General features: G+C 45.2%; 1 protein-coding gene across 1 annotated transcript in view; it reads right to left on the bottom strand.

Annotated features, from left to right (window-relative positions):
• Positions 1–20,208, bottom strand: part of LOC142583726 (ipis-1-like) — a 43,318-nt gene that overhangs the window by 15,191 nt on the left and 7,919 nt on the right. Inside the window, exon 2 of the mRNA XM_075694214.1 lies at positions 15,513–15,808. Within this exon, the coding sequence (XP_075550329.1) occupies positions 15,513–15,808 (296 nt within the window). The remainder of the gene's footprint in view (positions 1–15,512; positions 15,809–20,208) is intronic.

The following is a 20,208-nucleotide window of genomic DNA, read 5'->3' as shown; positions in this document are numbered from 1 at the left end:
AAGAAAAATGCAACTTGAACTTGAAAGCAAACGTTTGGAGTTGTCTGAAGAAAGTGAAGGGGCTCTGGGACGATCAGCTGAGGCAGAATCATACCGCATAGACAGGCTGTTAAAGCCATTTGAGGTCAGCACCGACATAGGCTTGTTCCTAAGCAATTTTGAAAGGGCTTGCGAGAAGATGAGCTTCGGTCCTAATAAATGGCCATAGCGGTTGCTGTCTATGTTGCCGTGTGAGGCGGCGGAAGTAATCGCCAGACTGAGTGCACAGGATGCATATGATTATGCAAAAGTTAAGGCTAGTCTCCTGAAGAAATACCGCCTTTCAGCCGAAGCATTTCGGCCAAGGTTTAGGAGCACAGGCAAGAAAGATAGCGCAGGGTATCCGGAGTTTGCATGCGTCTTGAAGGCCAACCTAGTCGAATGGCTGAAAAGCGCGGAAGCGTACGACAGCAAAGTCATGATCATTGAACGCATGTGTCTAGAGCAGTTTTACAAAAGCACCCCCCGAACTGTGAAACTGGGTGGAAGACAGAGGGAATACAAACACTGTGGAAAGGGCGGCTGAATTAGCCGAAGAGTACGCGACGCGTAGAAAGTTGAACGCCGAGGACGGAAACTGGGATGGTCGAAATGGACTGCGGAAACCATTTCCGTTCAAGAAGGGTTCGCAGACTAGAGGATCACAGCCTGTAGACGTGGAGGAAAAGCCCGCAGAAAAGAGCGAGGAGAAACTTAACGGGGAAACCACACAAAAGGAACAGAAAACAAATTCGAATCTTTTAGGCCGATCCGCTGTTATAAATGCCACAAACTGGGACATACAGCTGTAAACTGCGGGAAGCCTAGCGTAGTTTTCTCCTACGTGGAGGAAAAAAGACGAGAATATGGAACTTTTAAGGCCCTATCTTCACGACCTGCAAGTTAATGGCATACCATGCCGAGTGCTAAGAGACAGTGCCGCCACGATTGACATTTTCCATCCGTCTTACGTAACGGTAGATGACTTCACCCGAGAAGTAGCATGGATCAAACAGGTTGTAGAAGAACACAGCGTGTGTCTGTCCATCGCCAAATCAAAATCACTGGACCATTCGGGGAGCTAGTGACCCAGGCTGCAGTCACTGCAGTACCTATACATATTTTCGAATCGTTCAAATCCGTTAGTGCACGAAAAAAGGCTTAAACTGGGAGAGGGCATAGTACAGGCGTTGACCCGCGGCCAAGCTCGTAAAATCGCGTCGCTTTCGGTTGAAAATGCACAAGCTGCTCCAGCGGAAGCAGAAAAAGGGATAACTTCAATACCCGAATCCGAGCTAGGCCCGAAGTACAAAAAAAACAGTTGAGGAGAGCCTGCCAGCTGACCAGCTCAATGAAAGCGTGGCACTAAAGTGTCAAAGTTCAAACCTGCAGGAAGAGCAACCTGACGCAGTCGCAAGGGAGACAGGGTCGGTATTATCACCGGCCTCAAAGAACTTTGATCAGCTCTTACGTGTAGATAGAGAGTCACAGGCAGCCGAGCAAAGGAATGATGAGAGCTTAGCTAAATTACATCACACAGCTAAAGAAGGCATTACTAGGCGCAACGTGACGATACATGAGAGAGGAGAATTGTTGTAAAGGGCACTACAGAGATCGAAAGGGTAGGATTTTAGATTTGTTAGTCGTACCTACTAAGTACAGGGAGGACCTTTTGAGTCTCTGTCATGGAAATGGGTGGTCCGGCCACCTGGGCATAAACAAGCCAAAGGAAAGATTGCTTATGGAATACTACTAGTCTGGCTGTTTCAAAGATGTAGAAAATTTTGTAAGATCATGCGACGCCTGCCAGCGCTCGGGTAAACCAGGAGAGACATGGAAAGCTCCACTAAAGGTAGTGCCCTTAATAACAGAACCTTTCAGGCGACTTGTGATAGACACGGTAGGACCTCTACGAAAAACAAAATCGGGTTACATGTACTTGTTTACCATGCTGTGTCCGGCTACAAAGTTTCCAGAAGCAATCCCTCTAAAAGAGCTGAGCTCCACCGAAGTAGTAGAGAAGTAGAGTTCGGCAGCGGTGCACGCACAGCACGGATCTGATCGCCATTCATTCTTTGCCTTCGCAGTGCTACAGATCGCATCAGATTATCAAGACCCATCTTCATCGAAGACTGCCACGCGTTCATCGGACAGTGCGCCTGCGCTGAAACCTTGGTCCTGTGACTACCTCAACAGCAACGCCCCAAAGACAACGCACGCTATAAAAGAGGCCACACAGGCTGCATTGCACAGTTCGGCAGTGGTGCACGCACAGCACGGATCTGATCGCCATTCATTCTTTGCCTTCGCAGGTGAGGAATTTTGTGCCACAGATTTTGTAAATCCTTGTAGTGCACTGCTGTCGAACAATCGACTGTTGTTGCCTGTGCTGTATTGTGCAAGTGCTTTCATGTCTAATGGCGGGAAAAGATACTGGAAAGAGTACTGTAAAAGGGGGCGTCGTGCCTTCGGAACAGGACACGACAAAAGATTTGCGTGAGATGACAAGGGCTCTCGAGAATTTGAGGCGTGATTTCCGGGAAGAAATGCGGGAGCTTAAGAAAAGTGTGTCTTACTGCAGTGATATTTGCAATGATGTCAAAGATACTACTAATGAGATCAAAAACTTGAGGCTTGAAATGCAGGAATTGCTCAAACAGAACAGTGAACTGAAAAGCGAAAACGCCCGATTATCACAAAGATGTGAAGAGCTCGAACAATACCAGCGTCTCAACAACCTCGAGATTAAGGGCGTCCCGGATGGAAAGGACCCGCTTGCAATAATAAGCAAAATAGGCGTAAGTGTAGGGGTAACTATTGACACCATGGTTGACATTGACACGTGTCACTATGTGCGTACATTCAATGCTGATGTCAAGAACATAGTTGTTCGCTTTGTCAGACGAAATCAGCGGAATGAGCTGTTATCAAAGTGCAGAAAAAAGAAGATAGACAGCTCTATGCTTCGTCTTGAAAGAACAACCCCGGTTTTTGTGAACGAACACTTGACTCCAAAAAACAAGGCACTGCTTTCAGATGCGATTAAAAGGAAAAAGACTGGCAAATGGAAATTTGCCTGGACGACTGGAGGCAAGGCGCTTGTACGTAAAGATGAAGACTCCGACATAATTCACATTGCTCATGAAGGAGACTTAGATAAGATCAATTGTTGAAGACTAAATTTAATGTGATTTAATTGCCTTTGCTGTGCATGATGATGAACCCAGAGGAGAACAGCAGATACTACACAGTTGACGCTTTTAATCGTGAGTTTTCTTGTGGAAAGTTTTTTTCTGCATTAAATGCAAACTTTAGAAGCATTCGACCAAAGGCAGATGATATTTCTGTTTTTTTTGCCTTCGTTATCAGTTGACTTCGATATTCTAACCTTTACTGAAACATGGCTATCAGATAATGACACAAAACCAAACTTTCCAGGTTATCGGTCTGAACATCTTTGTCGTAGGCAAAGAAAGGGTGGAGGGCTGGCTATCTACTTTAAGAATACCTTTTCTTATGAACTGTTTAGTGATTTCTCGGTAATGAATGCCGATTTTGAATGTTTGTGCTTGCGTATCGACAAAATAGTGGTGGTCTCTCTTTACCGCCCTCCGCTAGGGCACAAAGGTCGTTTCGTAGAGTTTGTGGACTTACTGTTGGCTTCCCCTGTCTTTTCAAACGCATCTTGCATTATTATGGGGGACATCAATATCGACTTAACTTCCAATGATGCTTACGTAAAAAATTTTGAGACACTGTTATCTACGTATGGCTTCGCAAACCATATAAATAAAGCTACAAGACCTACAAAACAAACTGCCACTGTTTTGGATGTTTGCATAACAAACTTCAGTCCACGAGACATCTCCAGCGGAATATATTTATATGCTCTTAATGATCATCTGCCACTTTTTTTGCTTTTTTCAATTACTAAGCACTATGACAAGCCCTATATTAACAGAGAAGGTAGACGAGCCATAAACTTCCCAAGACAAAAAGAATTTTTCCACTTGGTCAGTCTGATTGACTGCAGTGAGGTTTACAATGATCAAAATGCAGAAAGCGCTTACGAGAAATTCTTTTCTTTACTACACGCTTCATACAATGCCGCATTTGCTGTGTTACAGCCGTCCGGTCGTAATAGAAGAAAACACAAGAAACCCTGAATTAATTCAGAGCTTTATCACCGTATCAAAATAAAAAATAAGTTATTCCATGAGTTTATCCGTTCACGGGATCCAAATACATTCACAGAGTTTAAGAAGTATCGGAATGCTTTAACGACTGAGTTAAGAAAAGCAAAACAGTACTACTATCAGAATCTTTTTGAGAGCATATACAATAATCAGCGGCGAATATGGGAGGTTGTAAACTCGCTCACTTCAAGAACAAAACCTAGGGATAGGATTACGCAGCTCGTAGTTGATGGTAAAACACTCATCGGTGAACGACTAGCTAATACAATGAACAGACATTTTGTGGAGGCTGGATCCTACAATACCATGAGCGAAACTGTCCGCGACGACAGTATGCCACTAGACACCATATTGAATCACTCTCTTTTCTTGAAACCTACTGATTCTAGTGAAATTTCAAGTATAATTGGCAAGCTAAAGAATAATACATCTCCAGGGGTGGATGAACTTCGCCCAAATGAAATAAAATTAATATCGCCTTTATTATGTGAATTTCTTAGCTACATAATTAACCTCACTCTAACAACAGGCGTATTTCCTCAGCTATTACAAATCGCCAAAGTCACCGCAATTTTCAAAGGAGGTGATACAAACAACTTATCTAACTACCGACCTATTTCAGTACTTCCTACAATATCAAAAATATTTGAATGCGTCATTCATGAGAGGCTAGTTTGATTTTTAGAAAAGCATCAGGTGGTAACTCAATGTCAATATGGCTTTCGCAAGCATCGGTCGACAGAACACGCTCTCGTACACATCAAAGACAGTATAATTGAAAACATGGAATTTAGAAAATATGCACTAGGTTTGTTTTTACACATTCAGAAAGCTTTTGATTCCATACAGTTCGATTTATTACTTAACAAATTATCAAGATACGGTGTCCGAGGTATTGTACTAGATCTTCTATATGGTTATCTGAATGATCGTTATCAGTTGGTGAAAATTCACGATGCGGTATCAACACTCGCGAAGCTAAAACAAGGAGTACCACAAGGATCAATATTGGGCCCATTACTATTTCTTGTCTATATCAATGACATTGTCAAAATTGATAGTTCTGTTGAAACCATAATGTATGCTGATGATACCAATGTCTTTTTCTCTTCGCATAACCTATTGACACTTCAATCTTCTGTAAATGATTACCTTGTGCATCTTTCAAACTGATCAAGGAGAAACAAGTTAAGATGAAATGCCTCAAAAACAACATATGTCATAATTCATCCTCCCAACAAACCTCTACACCACAAACTGAACGTGAAATTTGAAAACACTCTTATAAAACAAGTTCAGACGCAAAAATTTCTCGGGGTTTGGTTTCAGGAAGACTTGAGCTGGTCAGTGCACGTTAGAAACCTAAGTGTAGATCTTACCCGCACAGTTGGATGTCTATACAGGATATCTGCGCTCATACCGCTCTGGCTAAAGAAGAACATTTATTATTCACTTTTTTATTCCAAATTAACCTATGGCTTAATGGTTTGGGGCACTACTACGCAATACAATTATACTAAACTAATTACTTTGCAGAAGAAAATTCTGCGCTGTTTTGAATCTTATTGTGGTAATGCACAGGACGTAAGAACCGCTCCTCCGTTTAAGAAACACGGCATCCTAAAGGCAGACCAGTTATATTATTTAAAAGCGCTGCAAGTAATCCATCAGAAGAAACTATAGGGATATATGGACTCTGAAAACGCTGAATACCTTTTGAGGCACCGAAAACACCGAACACCAAAAATCCGAACAAATTATGGAAGGCAGACAATGGCGTATCAAATACCTGCGATCTTAAACAATATTGAAGGTAAGCTAAACTTCGAATGCAAATTAAAAGCATTTAAAAGCCAACTTAGAGAGCTACTGTTATCCTGCCAATTTAACTATAGCCAAAATTGAAGTGTTTTTCATATTTTACTGTCTCCTTACAAAGGATACGTAAAACTCTATATAACACAAAATGACTCTAGCAATTGCTCTTATCTTACTTTTGTGTCGTTTCAAGCAACATTATTCAGTTTCACTGACAATTATATTTCATTTGTATGTTTTTGTGCAACAGCTGTTTGTGCTGATTTATTCAAGTAAATTGCTTAGCGTCCCATTATGTATGATTCGTTATGTGTCATTTGTGTGCAACAGTATATGCAATACGTTTGTGTACAGGTGTCAAATGCTGCGTTTTTTTTTACTTTATTTCCTTTGTTTCTAAGATTTGTGTTATATCTGTAACCACTGTAGACTGTTTAGGGTCAGAGGCCTCGTCAGGCTTCATCAGCCTTTAGCTTCTGTCCCTGCATCAGGCTCTGTTTTCGTCTGATGCTGAAATGAAATGAAATAAATGAAATGAAATAGTACACGCGCTTTTGACAGTGTTTGCACGAGTTGGGTCTCCAGCCGAAATTCAGGCGGATCAAGGGTCAGTACCCACCAGCGCACTGACTTCCACATTCTTGCAAAAGTGCGGGGTAAAGTTATTACACAGTTCCGTCTATCACCTTCAGTCAAACACTGTAGAGAGGTGGCATTCAGTGATTAATCGAGTTTTGCGTGCGCTGTGTTACGAGCACAAGGAAGACTGGGAGAACTGTCTGCCGGCAACTTTGTTTGCTTTGCGAATGGATCCAGATGAAGCGACAGGGTTCTCGCCAGCAGAACTAGTGTATGGGAGGACACTCCGTTCTCCACTGATAATGTTGAGAGAGATGTGGGAGGAAAGAGGGGAAAGTCCAACAGTGGTTGAATAGGTGTTAATCTGCTGGAACGGCTAAGCGCAACCCAAGAACTAATCGGAAAGAACATGGGAGTAGCTCAAAAGAACGCCAAATTCTATCACGACAAGAATGCGAGGCTTCGTACGTTTAACGCCGGAGACCAGGTAATCATCCCCAATACTTCAAGAAAGAACAAGCTTGAAGTTCACTGGGACGGGCCCGTTGAAGTGTTGCACAAACTTTCAGACACTAACGATGCTCTGAAAATTTCCGGTCGCAGGAAGGAGGCGAGGCTATATCACTGCAATTTGATGAAGCCGTTATAGAGCGGAGCGGAGTCGTTAACTATACCATCAAAGAGAAGGATGGCACTAGTATTAGGTGTAAGGAGGATAGAGCGACCTCCAACTCTGAAATCGGCGTAGAAGAAGTAGTAAAATATTCGGTAAGCTCGCACGCCCTAAGAACCCAGCAGCTAGATGAGCCAAAAGGGGTGTTATGGTAATATCTCGGCAGATTCAGCGATCGGCCAGGTAGGACTGAACTAATAACATATGAAATAGAGCTGACATCAACTCAACCCGTAAGATCAAAGCCTTACAGGGTGTCTCCAAGACAGAGAGAAATTATGGAGGCAGAGATACAGCGCATGCTAGAGTTGGGAGTTATTGAGCCCGCTTAGAGTGACTACACGTCACTCTAAGCGGGCTAACCCCTAACAAGGCCCCTCGTCCGCGTGTTGACTACAGGAAGTTAAATGCCATCACTATGGATTAGCTGTACACGATACCCAACATTGAGGAACGAATTCAAAGAGTTAGCGCTCCTAAATACATTTCAACTATAGATCTCGTGCGGAGGTACTGGCAAGTTCGCCTTTCAGAAAGTGCCTGCCGCTATGCCGCATACATCTCACCTGTAGGCACTTTTCGCCCTCTCGCACTCAGCTTCGGGCTGAAGAACGCGCCGTTTAGCTTCTCTAAGTTAATGGATATTGTCCAAAAAGACTTGCAGGAGTTCGCCTTGCCATATTTTGATGATGTAGCAATTTTTTCGGACAGCTGGGAAACACGTATCGCACCTCAAACAGGTGTTCTCACGGTTGAGGGAAGCCGGCTTAACGATGAAAGAGGAAAAGTGTAGGTTTGGTTGTTCACAGGTTACTTATCTGGGCCATGTTGTCGTCCAGGGCACGAGACGGCCGGCCGAGCTGAAAACAGCTACGATTGGAGAATTTTCTCAGCCGCGCACGAAAACAGACCTTCGTTCATTTTTGGGACTTGTGGGGTACTATCAACGGTACATTCCGAACTACTCGCAAATGGCAAGTCCATTAACGGACGCCCTCTGAAAGGGCGCACCGAGTAGCGTACACTGGGATAAGGACAAAGAGAACGCTTTTCAAAGTTTGAAAATTCTATTGGTTTCTCGTCCGGTGCTTCGCGCGCCAGACTACACAAAGGAATTCATAGTTCAATGCGACGCAAGCGACAGAGGTATGGCCGTGGTACTTAGTCAGGTCGGCGACGATAAAGAGGAGGATCCTATCCTCTATGCCACCCTTAAACTAAATGTAAGAGAGGAAGCCTACAGCGCGTCAGAGAAGGAATGCGCTTGTTTAGTTTAGGCCACCCAGAAGTTGTCGTGTTACTTGTACGGAGCGCAGGTCATCGTCGAGACCAATCACTGTCCTCCGACGTGGCTCAATCAAATGTCACACAAAAATGACCGCTTGCTCCAATGGAGCCTCACTCTCCAAGAGTACAACTTTTCCGTTAGATATAAAAAGGGAAAGTTGCATAGGAATGCGGATGGTTTGAGCAGGCTAATTTGAATTCTGCGTTTGAGGGTCCCGCCTAAATTTTAGGGTGACTAGTATTAATTTTATTAAGCTAAGAAGATCCCCTCTCATTTAGGAGGATTCCCTCCATGATTGCTGAATTTGTCAGCACGAAATTGCTTTTAAAAGATTTACATAGCGAAATGCAGCAGTTTTTGTTTCTGCACTTATGTTTTCATTGAAGCCTAGCGAGTCTAACATGAGAGCCAAGGTACGTCATCTCGGCGCAGAGCCGTGCTGCGGGGTTTGTTTTGCAGGTGGCTGTCCTTGTTGGATGTATTGGGGCGGTGCCATCATTACACAAATGGGTGCTACGAGCCAAGACATCACCCCCTGGCCACCAGCCGTTCTGTTCCTGCCCAGCGGTTGTCTGCGCAGGACAGTCGAGATTTTCCGGGCCATGGAGGCGCTTTTAAGAATGTGGAGGCGCTGTTAAGAATGGCCCAGCTGACGTGCAAGTTATGCCAGAAAGTTCCGACAGCGGGCGTCAACTTTCTTGGAACGCCACCGTTGCCCTCTAGCCTCGACGCCGTTGTGGCTGAATGAGTTCGGCGTACCAACTATTGTTACCAAGACCACCAACGCCGACCTGTTCTGCTATGAGCAGGGGAGTTGCCGTGGGAACGTCGACGAAGGCCCATTCGCACGCGTCGTCCAAGACGCAAGACAATGGGCACCTGGCGGCGCGCTGCAGGGGTCAGCTCGGGGAATAAAAGGCACCCTTCCTGACACAAGTCCCGAGTTCTACGAAGTCCGTCTGATGTCAGCTCCGGACCGTGAACCTCGCGCAAAGAAGTGTGTGTGTGAGTGTGTGTGTAAACCGTCCCACACAGAGGCGACTTGTTTACGGTAACTGGACGGCCGTTTCCGTCGCCTGGGTATCGGGGAGGACCGAGTGTTTATAAACCGCTGTTGTGCGGCTGCTTAGTACACTCCTTCTCAAGCAGTCATGTTAGACTGATGTACTTTCTCAAGCAGTCATGTCAGGCTGATGTACTTTTCTCTCGCAGTCATACTAGACTGATGAACTGCATGTAGGTACTGCAAAGAAACCCATATTACTCGTTCTCGATGAGAAGCAGTCCTTCCCTTCGTCAACGTCCCCAGCGTGGATAAGTTGGACGACGGCATGGGCCAGCTACCTTCTAATTCTGGCCGGACTCCAATCTTCACAACGGGTTACGAGCGATTGGATTGAGTCCCCAATCCTGACACTGGACACCTTCCGATCAGCTGTTGGAAGCCTAGCATTGTTTTCTTCTTCGGTGAACGGCGACGACGATAACTGGGCGCTCTTAGAACCCTACTTTTGCGACCTAGCAGTGAACGGAACGCCATGTAAGGTACTTAGGCGCTGAGCTGCGACAATGGACATTGCTCACCCTGACTATGTGCAACCTGAGGATTTCACCGAGAAATGTGCATGTAGGCGGCAGTAGAAATCAGATTTCGCTTGCCCATAGCCAACCTGAACATTCAGGGGCTGTTTGGGCTATTTCTAACTGACGCCGCAGTATCGTAAATCTGTCCAAACTCCAATCTCAGAAAGGGTTACGAGCGATGGGATTGAGCCCGCAATCCTGACACTGGACACCTTCCGATCAGCTGCTGGAAGCCTAGAATTGTTTTCTTCTTTAGTGGACGGCGACGACGATAACTGGGCGCTCTTAGAACCCTACCTTTCCTACTTCTTTTCGAATCGCTTGGAGGTGCTCTTGAAGAAAAAGAGCCTGACTTTTTGCCGACATACGGTTCAAGCTGTTATGGGTTCGAACACTCAGGCGATCACGGCGGAGATAACGCATGGCAGAGAAGTAAATCAAAGAAGCCTCATAACATACACACTCAGGAAGCACACACATAGCTGATGAAATCGCTGAAAAAGACGCTAGCGAGGAAGTATCCGGGCCGGTGATAATACAGCAGCAAAGATTAGCAGAGGAATTAGGGATTGATTTGGTGCTGCTACATTAAGAGGGCTTTTTATACCTACTAAATGTTGATAACGAACGAATCGCGACAGAAGATAGCGATTACTTTTGCGAAAACGGAAGCAGTGACTCTTCCGGATACGTTCTTTGCGGAGACGAGTCTTGTTTCGGCAGCTCTAAATGCGTCAAGGCGCTGAAAAACTCCCTCATACCTCCGCACTTGAGCGGCATTGGGGAATCGTCAAAGAGAGAGGAGAGTACCATGGTGGCTAAGAAAGACATGAGCCCGACGCTCGGGAATTTAATGGGCACATTCTATGACCGTCTGGCAAGGCAAAGATTTTTCAGATGGTGCAAACGAGCGAAGTACTCGGCGCAGCCAAATATTAAGGACGCCACCACGCGGCGGCCCATAAGACAAGAGAACGGGCCATGGCACAGAACTGGAACTCATTCATTGTGGCGGTTGAGAAAATGGAGGCGTCGCCAAATGCGGAAGGCAAGAGAGCAAGGCGCTTCTCTGAAAATAGGGGTGCGGTTCAAATGGTCAACCTGGCTCGGACATGCGCGTACGAACAGGGCCAAACAGTTATTGAAGTGTAATGCGGCGCGAGAGCGAGGACCAATGTAGAATGGCTATTCTCGCTTTTACGGCCTCTCTCTCTGGTGCGAGAAAGCAAGTGGAGGTCACACGAGGAGGCATTAATAGGGAATAATTGTAGAATGGGGCGCATTCGTAATATTCTTTTTCGTGAATACAGCGTGATGCATTTTTTAGTTTTGTTAGTTCCATAGAAACTATTACTTGTAAGTTCAAAGGTTTCGCGTTAGGCTGCGAGTTTCGTTGTATTTTGTGTTATACGAGTCTCTTACGCGAACAATATTGCGACGCACGTTTTGTAACAATGGTGGCTTGTGGTCGCGCACATTTTTGCAGATAAGAATTGACATTGTAGCTTTGTCGAAACAAAGCATGTTGTGTACTTCAAGAGTCGTTCCGTTTATCGGCTAGCACTGTTGAATTTTGATTTGCTGAAGCGCGTATGCAGAAGCAATTTTTTTTCCAAAGTGCGCGATAGAATGCGGATAGAGCGTAGATATTGATATTGTCGTTAAATTCGGCTTTATCAATTAGTTTATTCTACAGAAGAAGCGATCAGCAAAGTCCAGTACATTTTGGATTAAAGGCGGTGGTAGTGGAAGGTAGCATTGTCCGAACGAGCAACTCACCAGACGGTATTTATCTCTTCGAACAATTTTAATGCGCTTTCAATGTCTCGATAACCGTGGTTTTCTCGCGAAAGAGAAACAAGCATGTAAGCCATTAGGTTGGATAAAATAAGAACTGGAGTCTGCTTTTCTTCATTTTGATAACTCTCGGTAATCTCGAACGAGGGCTGCAGGCATCATTATCATAAGATTTAAATTGAAGAACGTGTGCACCTGCCAGTTCTCATGGTTGATCGAGTGTTCTCGATTTCGTTGCGCCTTCGGCTTGGCGTGGTTTACTTCCAGAATGTGCCACCTGGCATGCTTTGGAACGAACCGCGAAACTAAGCACAGTCACGGGGTCTACCGGCCCATTCCCAGTGCTTGGACGCTGCAACTCTTTCGAAACCTCCTCTGGTGGCAGACGGGCTGTTATTGTCAGCCTGGAATTTAAGCTCTCAATTGTGGTAAATATTCCAGCACGCTTTCCCGTGCCGAGGTAATTGCCTTCATCCCCAAGAAAGCGTGACCCCTATGGCCCCTGCCACGCCCTGACCAGACACAAAGTGGTGGACAAAAGGAGAAGCAACGAAGGGGAGGAGGTCGCTGACTTCCCAGCCTGACAAGGGGACATAAGACGGCGCGGACCACGAAGTCACTGACACTTCTACAAGTTTCCGAGCTCCACAATTTTCCAAAGCCAACATCAACTACCACAAGACCACGACGAGTGAATGATCCTTTCTGTGGGGACAGCTGCACAGATTGTAACGACTGTACGCGAGGCATTAAGGCCGCCGTGGCGCCCGTGTTGGGCAGAACCGCTCGAGACTCGCATAGAGTCGCAACCATATGTGCCATTGAAATGAATGGAGTTTTTCTACTTTTCTTTTATTCATCCTCAGAATCCCCGCCTTCGTCGCCGTCTCCTGATTCTTGCGGTGCAGGCCCACCTCACCCACTCAAGTCTTTGGGTTCCACGGAGCAGGGCACCAAAGTGTCATTTTCCCCATACATCGCACTGTATTGCATGTCGTAATGCAGGTTGATACGTCGCACTATATTGCAGTGCGTCATGTCTCTTCAAATGATTTGCCCGAACGATAGCAGCGCTCTTATTAGATTTACTGACAATATAAGCGGAAGAATCTCTTATCATAAACTGCATGAAACATACATTTTAGCTCTGCAGGGCTCCCTGACTAATTTAACGCATGATTATATTCCATGTTCATTGCTGTATGCTTCACTTGGCACACACCACGCACAAGCCACGCTGCGGTAGAATGTGAATCTCTTGGCAATAAAACAAAGACCTTGGCACCATTTATATATCATCAGCGTTGCAGACAAAGCCAGCCTTGTCGTGTGCGTCCCAGGCCGGCAAGCTTACGTGGACGTCAAGGAAAATCTGATGCCAACTCAAAAATAAAAATGAAATTCGCGTTTAGAATGCGATGCCTTTTTGTAACTTCTCACACGAATAGCATACAAGTACAGCTATCTAATTATATATCACATATATTTTTAAACCGAACACGAAAGCTACTCTTGGCTTTGACCACGAAGATTTTCGCCAGAAAATTAGAGCTTTACAGTTATTTTTTAGGCAATCGGCAGGTCCTTGAAATATTTTTTTCGCAGTGCTATGTCAAGCGGGCTACCGTACTATATGGAACTTGTGGCTTCTGGAATGCCCAGTGTTCCTGAAAAAAATTGAAACTAAACTTTCTCGAAGTTCTCAAATATTTGAAATATTGGTTCTTTTGGCAGTCACATTGCTTCATTGTCTTGCCCTATACACCGTCTGAACGAATAAATCTTACAGTGTGCCCTTGATAAAAAATTATTAATGCTTTCTGTCTCAGCAGGACAGGAAAGATAAATTGTAGCCAAAATGCTACCAAATTTTTTCAACAAAATTAGATGTGCAGAGCGATTTCTGAACTTCAACAAACGAGTAATTTTTTTCGGCTATATCTGAAAACTTCAAAAAGACACTGGTTGATTTAGAGTAGAATGACCCAAAAGACAGTTTCGATTCTCTGCTCGCATACCCCTATAACGCAACGTTTGAATTTTCTAAAACTGTTTCGGCCTCGCATTGCATCAGTGTAAGTGCCACAAGTGAGCCCTAGCACTATACTAAAGGTGCTTTGGGAGGACAACCCTGATGCTGTTCTCGGAATGGCGTTCTTCATAGATGCACATAGTGCGGAACTTCTTGCCCTTTCGGAGAGCATCCACCTTAATTGGTGAAAATACAAATTTCGTCGCTCATTTTAGCCGTGTTCCCTGCATTCGCCCTACAAGTCACTAGCGTGGCAAAAAAAAAAGAATTCTTCAAATGTGGCTGTCAGGCGGGTTCGTGCTTTACTAACCGAAACTTAATGTACAAAGATCAGCGCTAAACGTATCAAGACGCGAATCAGTATTGTTCATCTTTGTATGTCAAAAACAGCAGGGTTCTTCGGTACTTTTATTCTCTGGTCCCATTACTCCCGCTTAAATCCAAGGGAACGTTTCTTATAGCGCATGCGCTCGACGCATCACAGCACTTACTGAAGTAGAAGAGCATCGGAGCAGACTGTGGGCAGATGCCACAAACGTACGTTCTGTGTGTACGCAGACTTTGCGCAAAGGTCTACTGCCATTTTTGCATTTTGCCAACGTTTGCTCCAGTATGTTTCTTCCTGGGACAACCAGCTCGAGCCGCAAATAGCAATGCAGTTCCCTTTGTGTTATCGAACAATTTTTCCGTTCTAATTTCTTTATTGTCATTCTAGTAGATCTCCACGGTCTTATTTGTTTGCACTCCATGCCCTTCTGCTTACGTGATCGTACCACGTGCCACCTTCGGTCTGTAAGTGAATCTTTCGGGGAAGCTTCCTGACCAATCCAAAAGTATTAAAGGAGCGTGGCAACAGGATAGAGGTTTCCACAAAAATCACCAGAGGCAACTTTGATGCTAGTGTCTCTCAGAGCTGGTGGTGTGTTGGTCAAGCCAACATTTGAATGAGTGTTAATACATTAATTTGCCTACACTTTGTCCTTCAGCTTTGAAATGACTTCATGGCTTTGCAAAATAACTTTTGCTAAGAAATTATAGCGTTATAAATGTAAAAATTTGCAGCGATTAGGCATTTAGCAGTTATTAATTGAGCTTTGCGTTGAGGAAGATAGGCTGCTGCTTCAGCATTTAAGCTGAACAGAGTAAGACAACTAAGGCATCTTATCGGAGATAACACATCATAAGTAAAGTCACAATGACGTTTAAAGAAGGTCAGCACGATGATCAGATAAAGCCGTGTACTAGCCATCCTTTTCATGGTAGCTGAAGTGTGGCAGCGCTAGAGTTCCTTCTGGTAAATTTAGTAGAAAACTCTGTGCGAAGGCCGAACACGTGTCGTGTGGTCTTATCACCCCTTCGATAATATCACATGAAGGAGCCAGCTGTTCTAACGAGGCAAGAATATGAAATTCTGAAGGCTATCTCCAGCTGTAAGAGCTGTAAGAGAAACAGCAATGTGGCCAGGCGCACGACTCTTGCCCGCCTCACGCCCCAGACCGGTGCCGTTCGAATTGTGCTCGCTCGTACCCAAGTGGGTGTGCCGTGGCCTGCGGTAGTTGCGGCTGAGAAGGCGGCTCGCATGGTCGCCCAGCCGCGCCACGATGCTGCCATCGTCATCCGTGTGGAGTGCACGTGCAATCTCCCACCGGGTGGCTCCTGACGAGCCGTGGTACGCGGTCACCATCATGCAGGCCAGGTACCAGGGAGACAGCAGCACGTTGCTCGCCGGACCTTTCTTGCGCATCAGGAGGTACAGGTCCACGGGAAACTGCAGCATCGCTCCGGCCACTTCGGGCGCCATGCTGAACGAAGCATTCAGGTAGCTGCGGCGATAGACAGCCGCCGTTACGCGCTTCATTGAGCAGAGGTGGCTATTGCAGAAGTGGAGGCGGGGCAGGACAACATGTACCACAGGCATAGCTTACTCATAAGAACACGGTACCAAACGCAATGCGGGCAGACTGTTCTGGACGAACACAAGACTAACAGCAATATGAAGGGCATATTGGAACAGCAGGGTAAGCTACGCACGTGCGCAGACTAGAAAGAGCACCAAACACGGTGCTATTTGGCCCTGTATTCAGTGGTCATTTTTCTCAGTGCCGTTGTGTTGGCGGTGCTTCCGTATAAACATGCATTTCAAGCAACCGGCCTAAGTGAAATTTTAGGAGCAGGTCAATGAGCCAAAACTTGAAGACCGCACAGGGATCACCATCGACAGCGTGATCGCAGTCCTTCTATTTTATGTCTAGTACCGGAAAAAAGTCTATCACGCATTCAAAATTACCACTCGCATGGGCTAGCGAGCCTCACATTCTGGCTGAAAATTTTGACATATTAAATTACCGCCTAGTTATCCGGCCTCGTGCACGGCGCTGCGCTTCCCCTGGCGCTCATTCTCTAACAGAAGTAGAAACATGTAAACATGGCAATGCTTAGCCGCAATGCTTTATTTTGAAATCATGAAATGTGCGTTTATGCATCCGCTAAACCGCATATAAACAAATATTGTTATTTTGTAGTTGTTCGCTCCCGTATAGAAGGAAACACCGATACATCAAACTAAAAGTTCAAATTGAGCCTTTAGTTATTGCCGCGTTTTAACCGAGGCCCAACTCATGATAGGGCTTTGAATTCGCGTTCATTGAGATCCATTGTACACTACGGGTCCGTTAGCTGAACAGTGAGAAATTCCGACTAGGATCGCTAGTAGGTGTCCTATAGGAAGCGTATCCTGTGTTCAAATTTCCTTGCAGTAGGAAATGCTGCGACAAAAGATAATATAATACTGAGTAAATAGTTTTATACTGGTGCGATCAGGTGCGTTCGAAGAGAAAAATGGACAGCCAGCCCAAAAGAGCTGGAAACCTTCTATTCGTTTTCAGATTCATTCTTCTTCCCAGTATTATCATCAATGCAGTGTGCAGCGCAAATGAAAGAAAATAAAGAAAAGAGCATCTCGGGCGCTGCTACGTCTTTGCTGTCTCTGGTCTCAGCCCGCATCAGTAACCAAGACACGAAACATGGTGTAAGGAGGAGTTAAAGTGCATCCAAAACGTTAGGCAGCGATGATAGCTGCTGTGTACCTTTCCAAAGCAAGCAAGCACACATGGGACTGACCATGCCCAGGCAGTCACAGCATTGCCTGGACAGTTGAGGCGCCAAAGCGCATGCGCATGACCGGTGACTGGCGATTTAAGTGGATGCTCTTCAAACAAGAATTCTCGCTTTCTCATGCCATTATAGTTTAAGACTTCTTTTGCGCTAAAAGGTAGCCCTTCTTACCAGAGTGTCGTGCCGAAAATTTTTTTTCGTTCTGGATTTTCGTTCCGACTCAGAGGAAACGGTTCAGTGCCGGTTGAATTCCGCAGAGAAAAAAGTGACAGTTCAGACAGTGCAGTTTGCATAATTGAAGAAATATTACGGAAATTTTGTTTTGTAACACTGAATGCTTGACGGGCGCTGCTGTTGAGTTTCTCATAATGGTTATCCGTGTAGTTCGTATTGTCGCACAAATGAATTATGAAGATCCAATACCAATAATTGAATCTATAGGAAGTGAAACTTCAGGTAGAAAGAGATAGGAGAAATTATTGGGGAAATGCCGCCAGCTGCTCTGGCCTGCTGCTCTTTTCTGCGTAGTGTTGCGACCGGGGGTCCCAAGATTTGTAGCATCCATTCTGCGTGGAGGAGTAAAGGAACGTGGGGCTGGGCGTGATATCCAAGACCTTTGAAGAAACACGTTTATATTACAATATGTTTGAAAGTTTTGCAAGAAGTATAGAAAAATAAGATGCTCATTATCAAGTTCTAGCAGGTGATCTCCCCAAGCGTCCGTTTCTTTTTAACCACTACGTAGTCACAGCCCAGCCGTCTTCCCGCAATCCAGCGTAAGGAGACGCGTAACATCATGTCCCACCAATCCGGAGGTTGGCAGCCCTTTCTCTCAGAAGAGAGCTACACACATCCCTCTACATGATCAGGGGAGGCCGGAGACACACTAACCCCTTCTCCGATGCGGCCACAGCACTTTAGGCGGATGATAGGTGATGGGAAGGAATGCCCCTTTCTGGCTCAGCTACTGCTGGATGAACCCGTCTTGACAGAACCCCTCATCGAAGAACCCCATTGCTGGCCAATAATCGTCATAGTTGAGGACAGTTTGACGGGGTCGTCGACCCGTTCACCAATATATCGTTCTCCGTGTCCGAATGTTCTCGCGGAGTAAAGGGCCGATCACAACAACGGAGAAGGAAAGAGGAGAAAAGGAGGAGGGTCATGAGGAGGGATGACGGAAATAAACAGAAGGGTACGACTATATATTCGCGTTCTTGTCCGAATGACCCATTCACAGCCTTGAATGTATTCCGGCGCGAACTAAAGATTTTGACAGAGCCTTTGTGACTCGCTTTGTTAACACCGAATGCTGTGGCAAACGGCCCAGTAACATTTTTTTTCAACTGCCAGCTGGCACTAGCAAAGAATTTTGTGAATACAGGCCCTGAACCCGGGTTCACAGAAAGCTCTTACGCTAGAATTATTCGTGAAAGAGAATTGCGGCCATTCCTGATGCAGTACACATTATTAGCAAAGGCGATCAGCCAATTACAAAAATCTGGTACGAACGAAATGCTTAGTTAATTCGGCCACCGGATCCTGTTTGTCAGAAACATGGACGAAGGGTCAAAGTTAGCTTGAGAAGAGTAAGGACGGACGCGGCTCTCACACCTCTGATGCTGTCAGTCTGTCTTTTTGAGAGAAAAGACTGCTTGTCATAGCGGAGCAGATACATCTACTGAACGCTGATTGAGGTCCAATATCGGCAAGCGAGCCTACGTCTTTGTTCTCGCATAGTATTGCACAGCCTTTACCCAGGACCGACGCAAGAATATAAGCGGACCACGCGCCTCTCAGCGGCTCGCAAGTTTCCAGCAGTGGAGGAGGTCAAGTGGGCAGAAACCACACAAAAAAGGGGATCCTCGAAGCTCGTGTATTTTTTTCAGCGAGGTGTTTCTGTCCGAGCAATCTTAACTTACCCTATGCTAGTTCCCCCTCTCTCTATCATTTCTCCCAAGGCCATCATCAGCACGAGCACGTGTCATACCCGTTTATTATAGATAACGCGTTTGCAACGACCGAAGATAGTCAGCAAAGAAAGCTTCAAATTAGAATTCACATTTTGAAGCATATGTCAGAAGCAATGTCACTTTCATTACACTAACTGCAGCCCTTGCCAACTAAAAGCCACCATCCAGCTTGGAGGCGCTTTATTTCAACGGTCGTGCATAACTCCCTGAATACCGCAAAATTATTTGATGGTTGCCCATAATTTGAAACACTTACGAGTGCATTACTAATATGTCTTAACCACCCACCCCCCCCTTTCCGACGGGGTACGTTGAAAACCTTAACAATGGTGCTGCTACTTATCAAATCGGGGGAAAGTGCATGCATTTACGTATGAGGTGCCATAATTGAGCCACAAATGCAGGCGATGCATAGATAAAAAGTTTCAGAATAAATGGCCAACCTCATCCGAACACCGTTTCTTTTTTCTTTTCGCTTTCAATACGGCATTATACGTAACTTTCCGGTTCAGTTCCGGCTCTAGCGACAAGCAACGTTTCTTTTGGGTTTTCGCTGCAGTTCTATTTCAATATTCTGCTTCTTATTATAGGGGGAACATCTGCGATTAGGATAGACAGCCAAGACATCGGTGGTGGCCCTGAAACGTTTGCCCGATTACTTTTCGATTGTACTGCAATTACCTTTCTATTGTACTGCAAATGTCTAATGAATATTTTGCCCCCGACACGCAACGCTAGGCAACAGGTATTCTCCTTACATGATTCGTAGCGGAATGCATAAATCTAAAGAAAGCTTCCGCGCATTCCTCACTGACTTGAAGCCCAAAACAATCGAATGTAACTTCGAGGAACACGCCGCAACGTGTTAAAGACAGTCAATCTAACTGTAGAGTAAAATACATTTCCGCCGTAGTCGGTTATTTCTGTTTAAATTGTGTGTGCTGATTTGAATTGCTTTTTCCAACTAGAAAGGGTTTATATACTTAATTTTTTGTTGTATTTTGTTCTAGTGCCACCAACGGGCAATGAATTCTCATTATAAGACTGCGTTCCTAGGCTAGGTGGTTAATTCTTGCGTGGAATAAGCAAGGCAAATCAATTATTCTCATTAGGCCATTCCCCCATCATTTCCCCCT

Source organism: Dermacentor variabilis, chromosome 5 (genome assembly GCF_050947875.1).
Source record: "Dermacentor variabilis isolate Ectoservices chromosome 5, ASM5094787v1, whole genome shotgun sequence".
Taxonomy (NCBI): domain Eukaryota; kingdom Metazoa; phylum Arthropoda; class Arachnida; order Ixodida; family Ixodidae; genus Dermacentor; species Dermacentor variabilis.
This window is presented reverse-complemented; position numbering and strand designations above follow the sequence as displayed.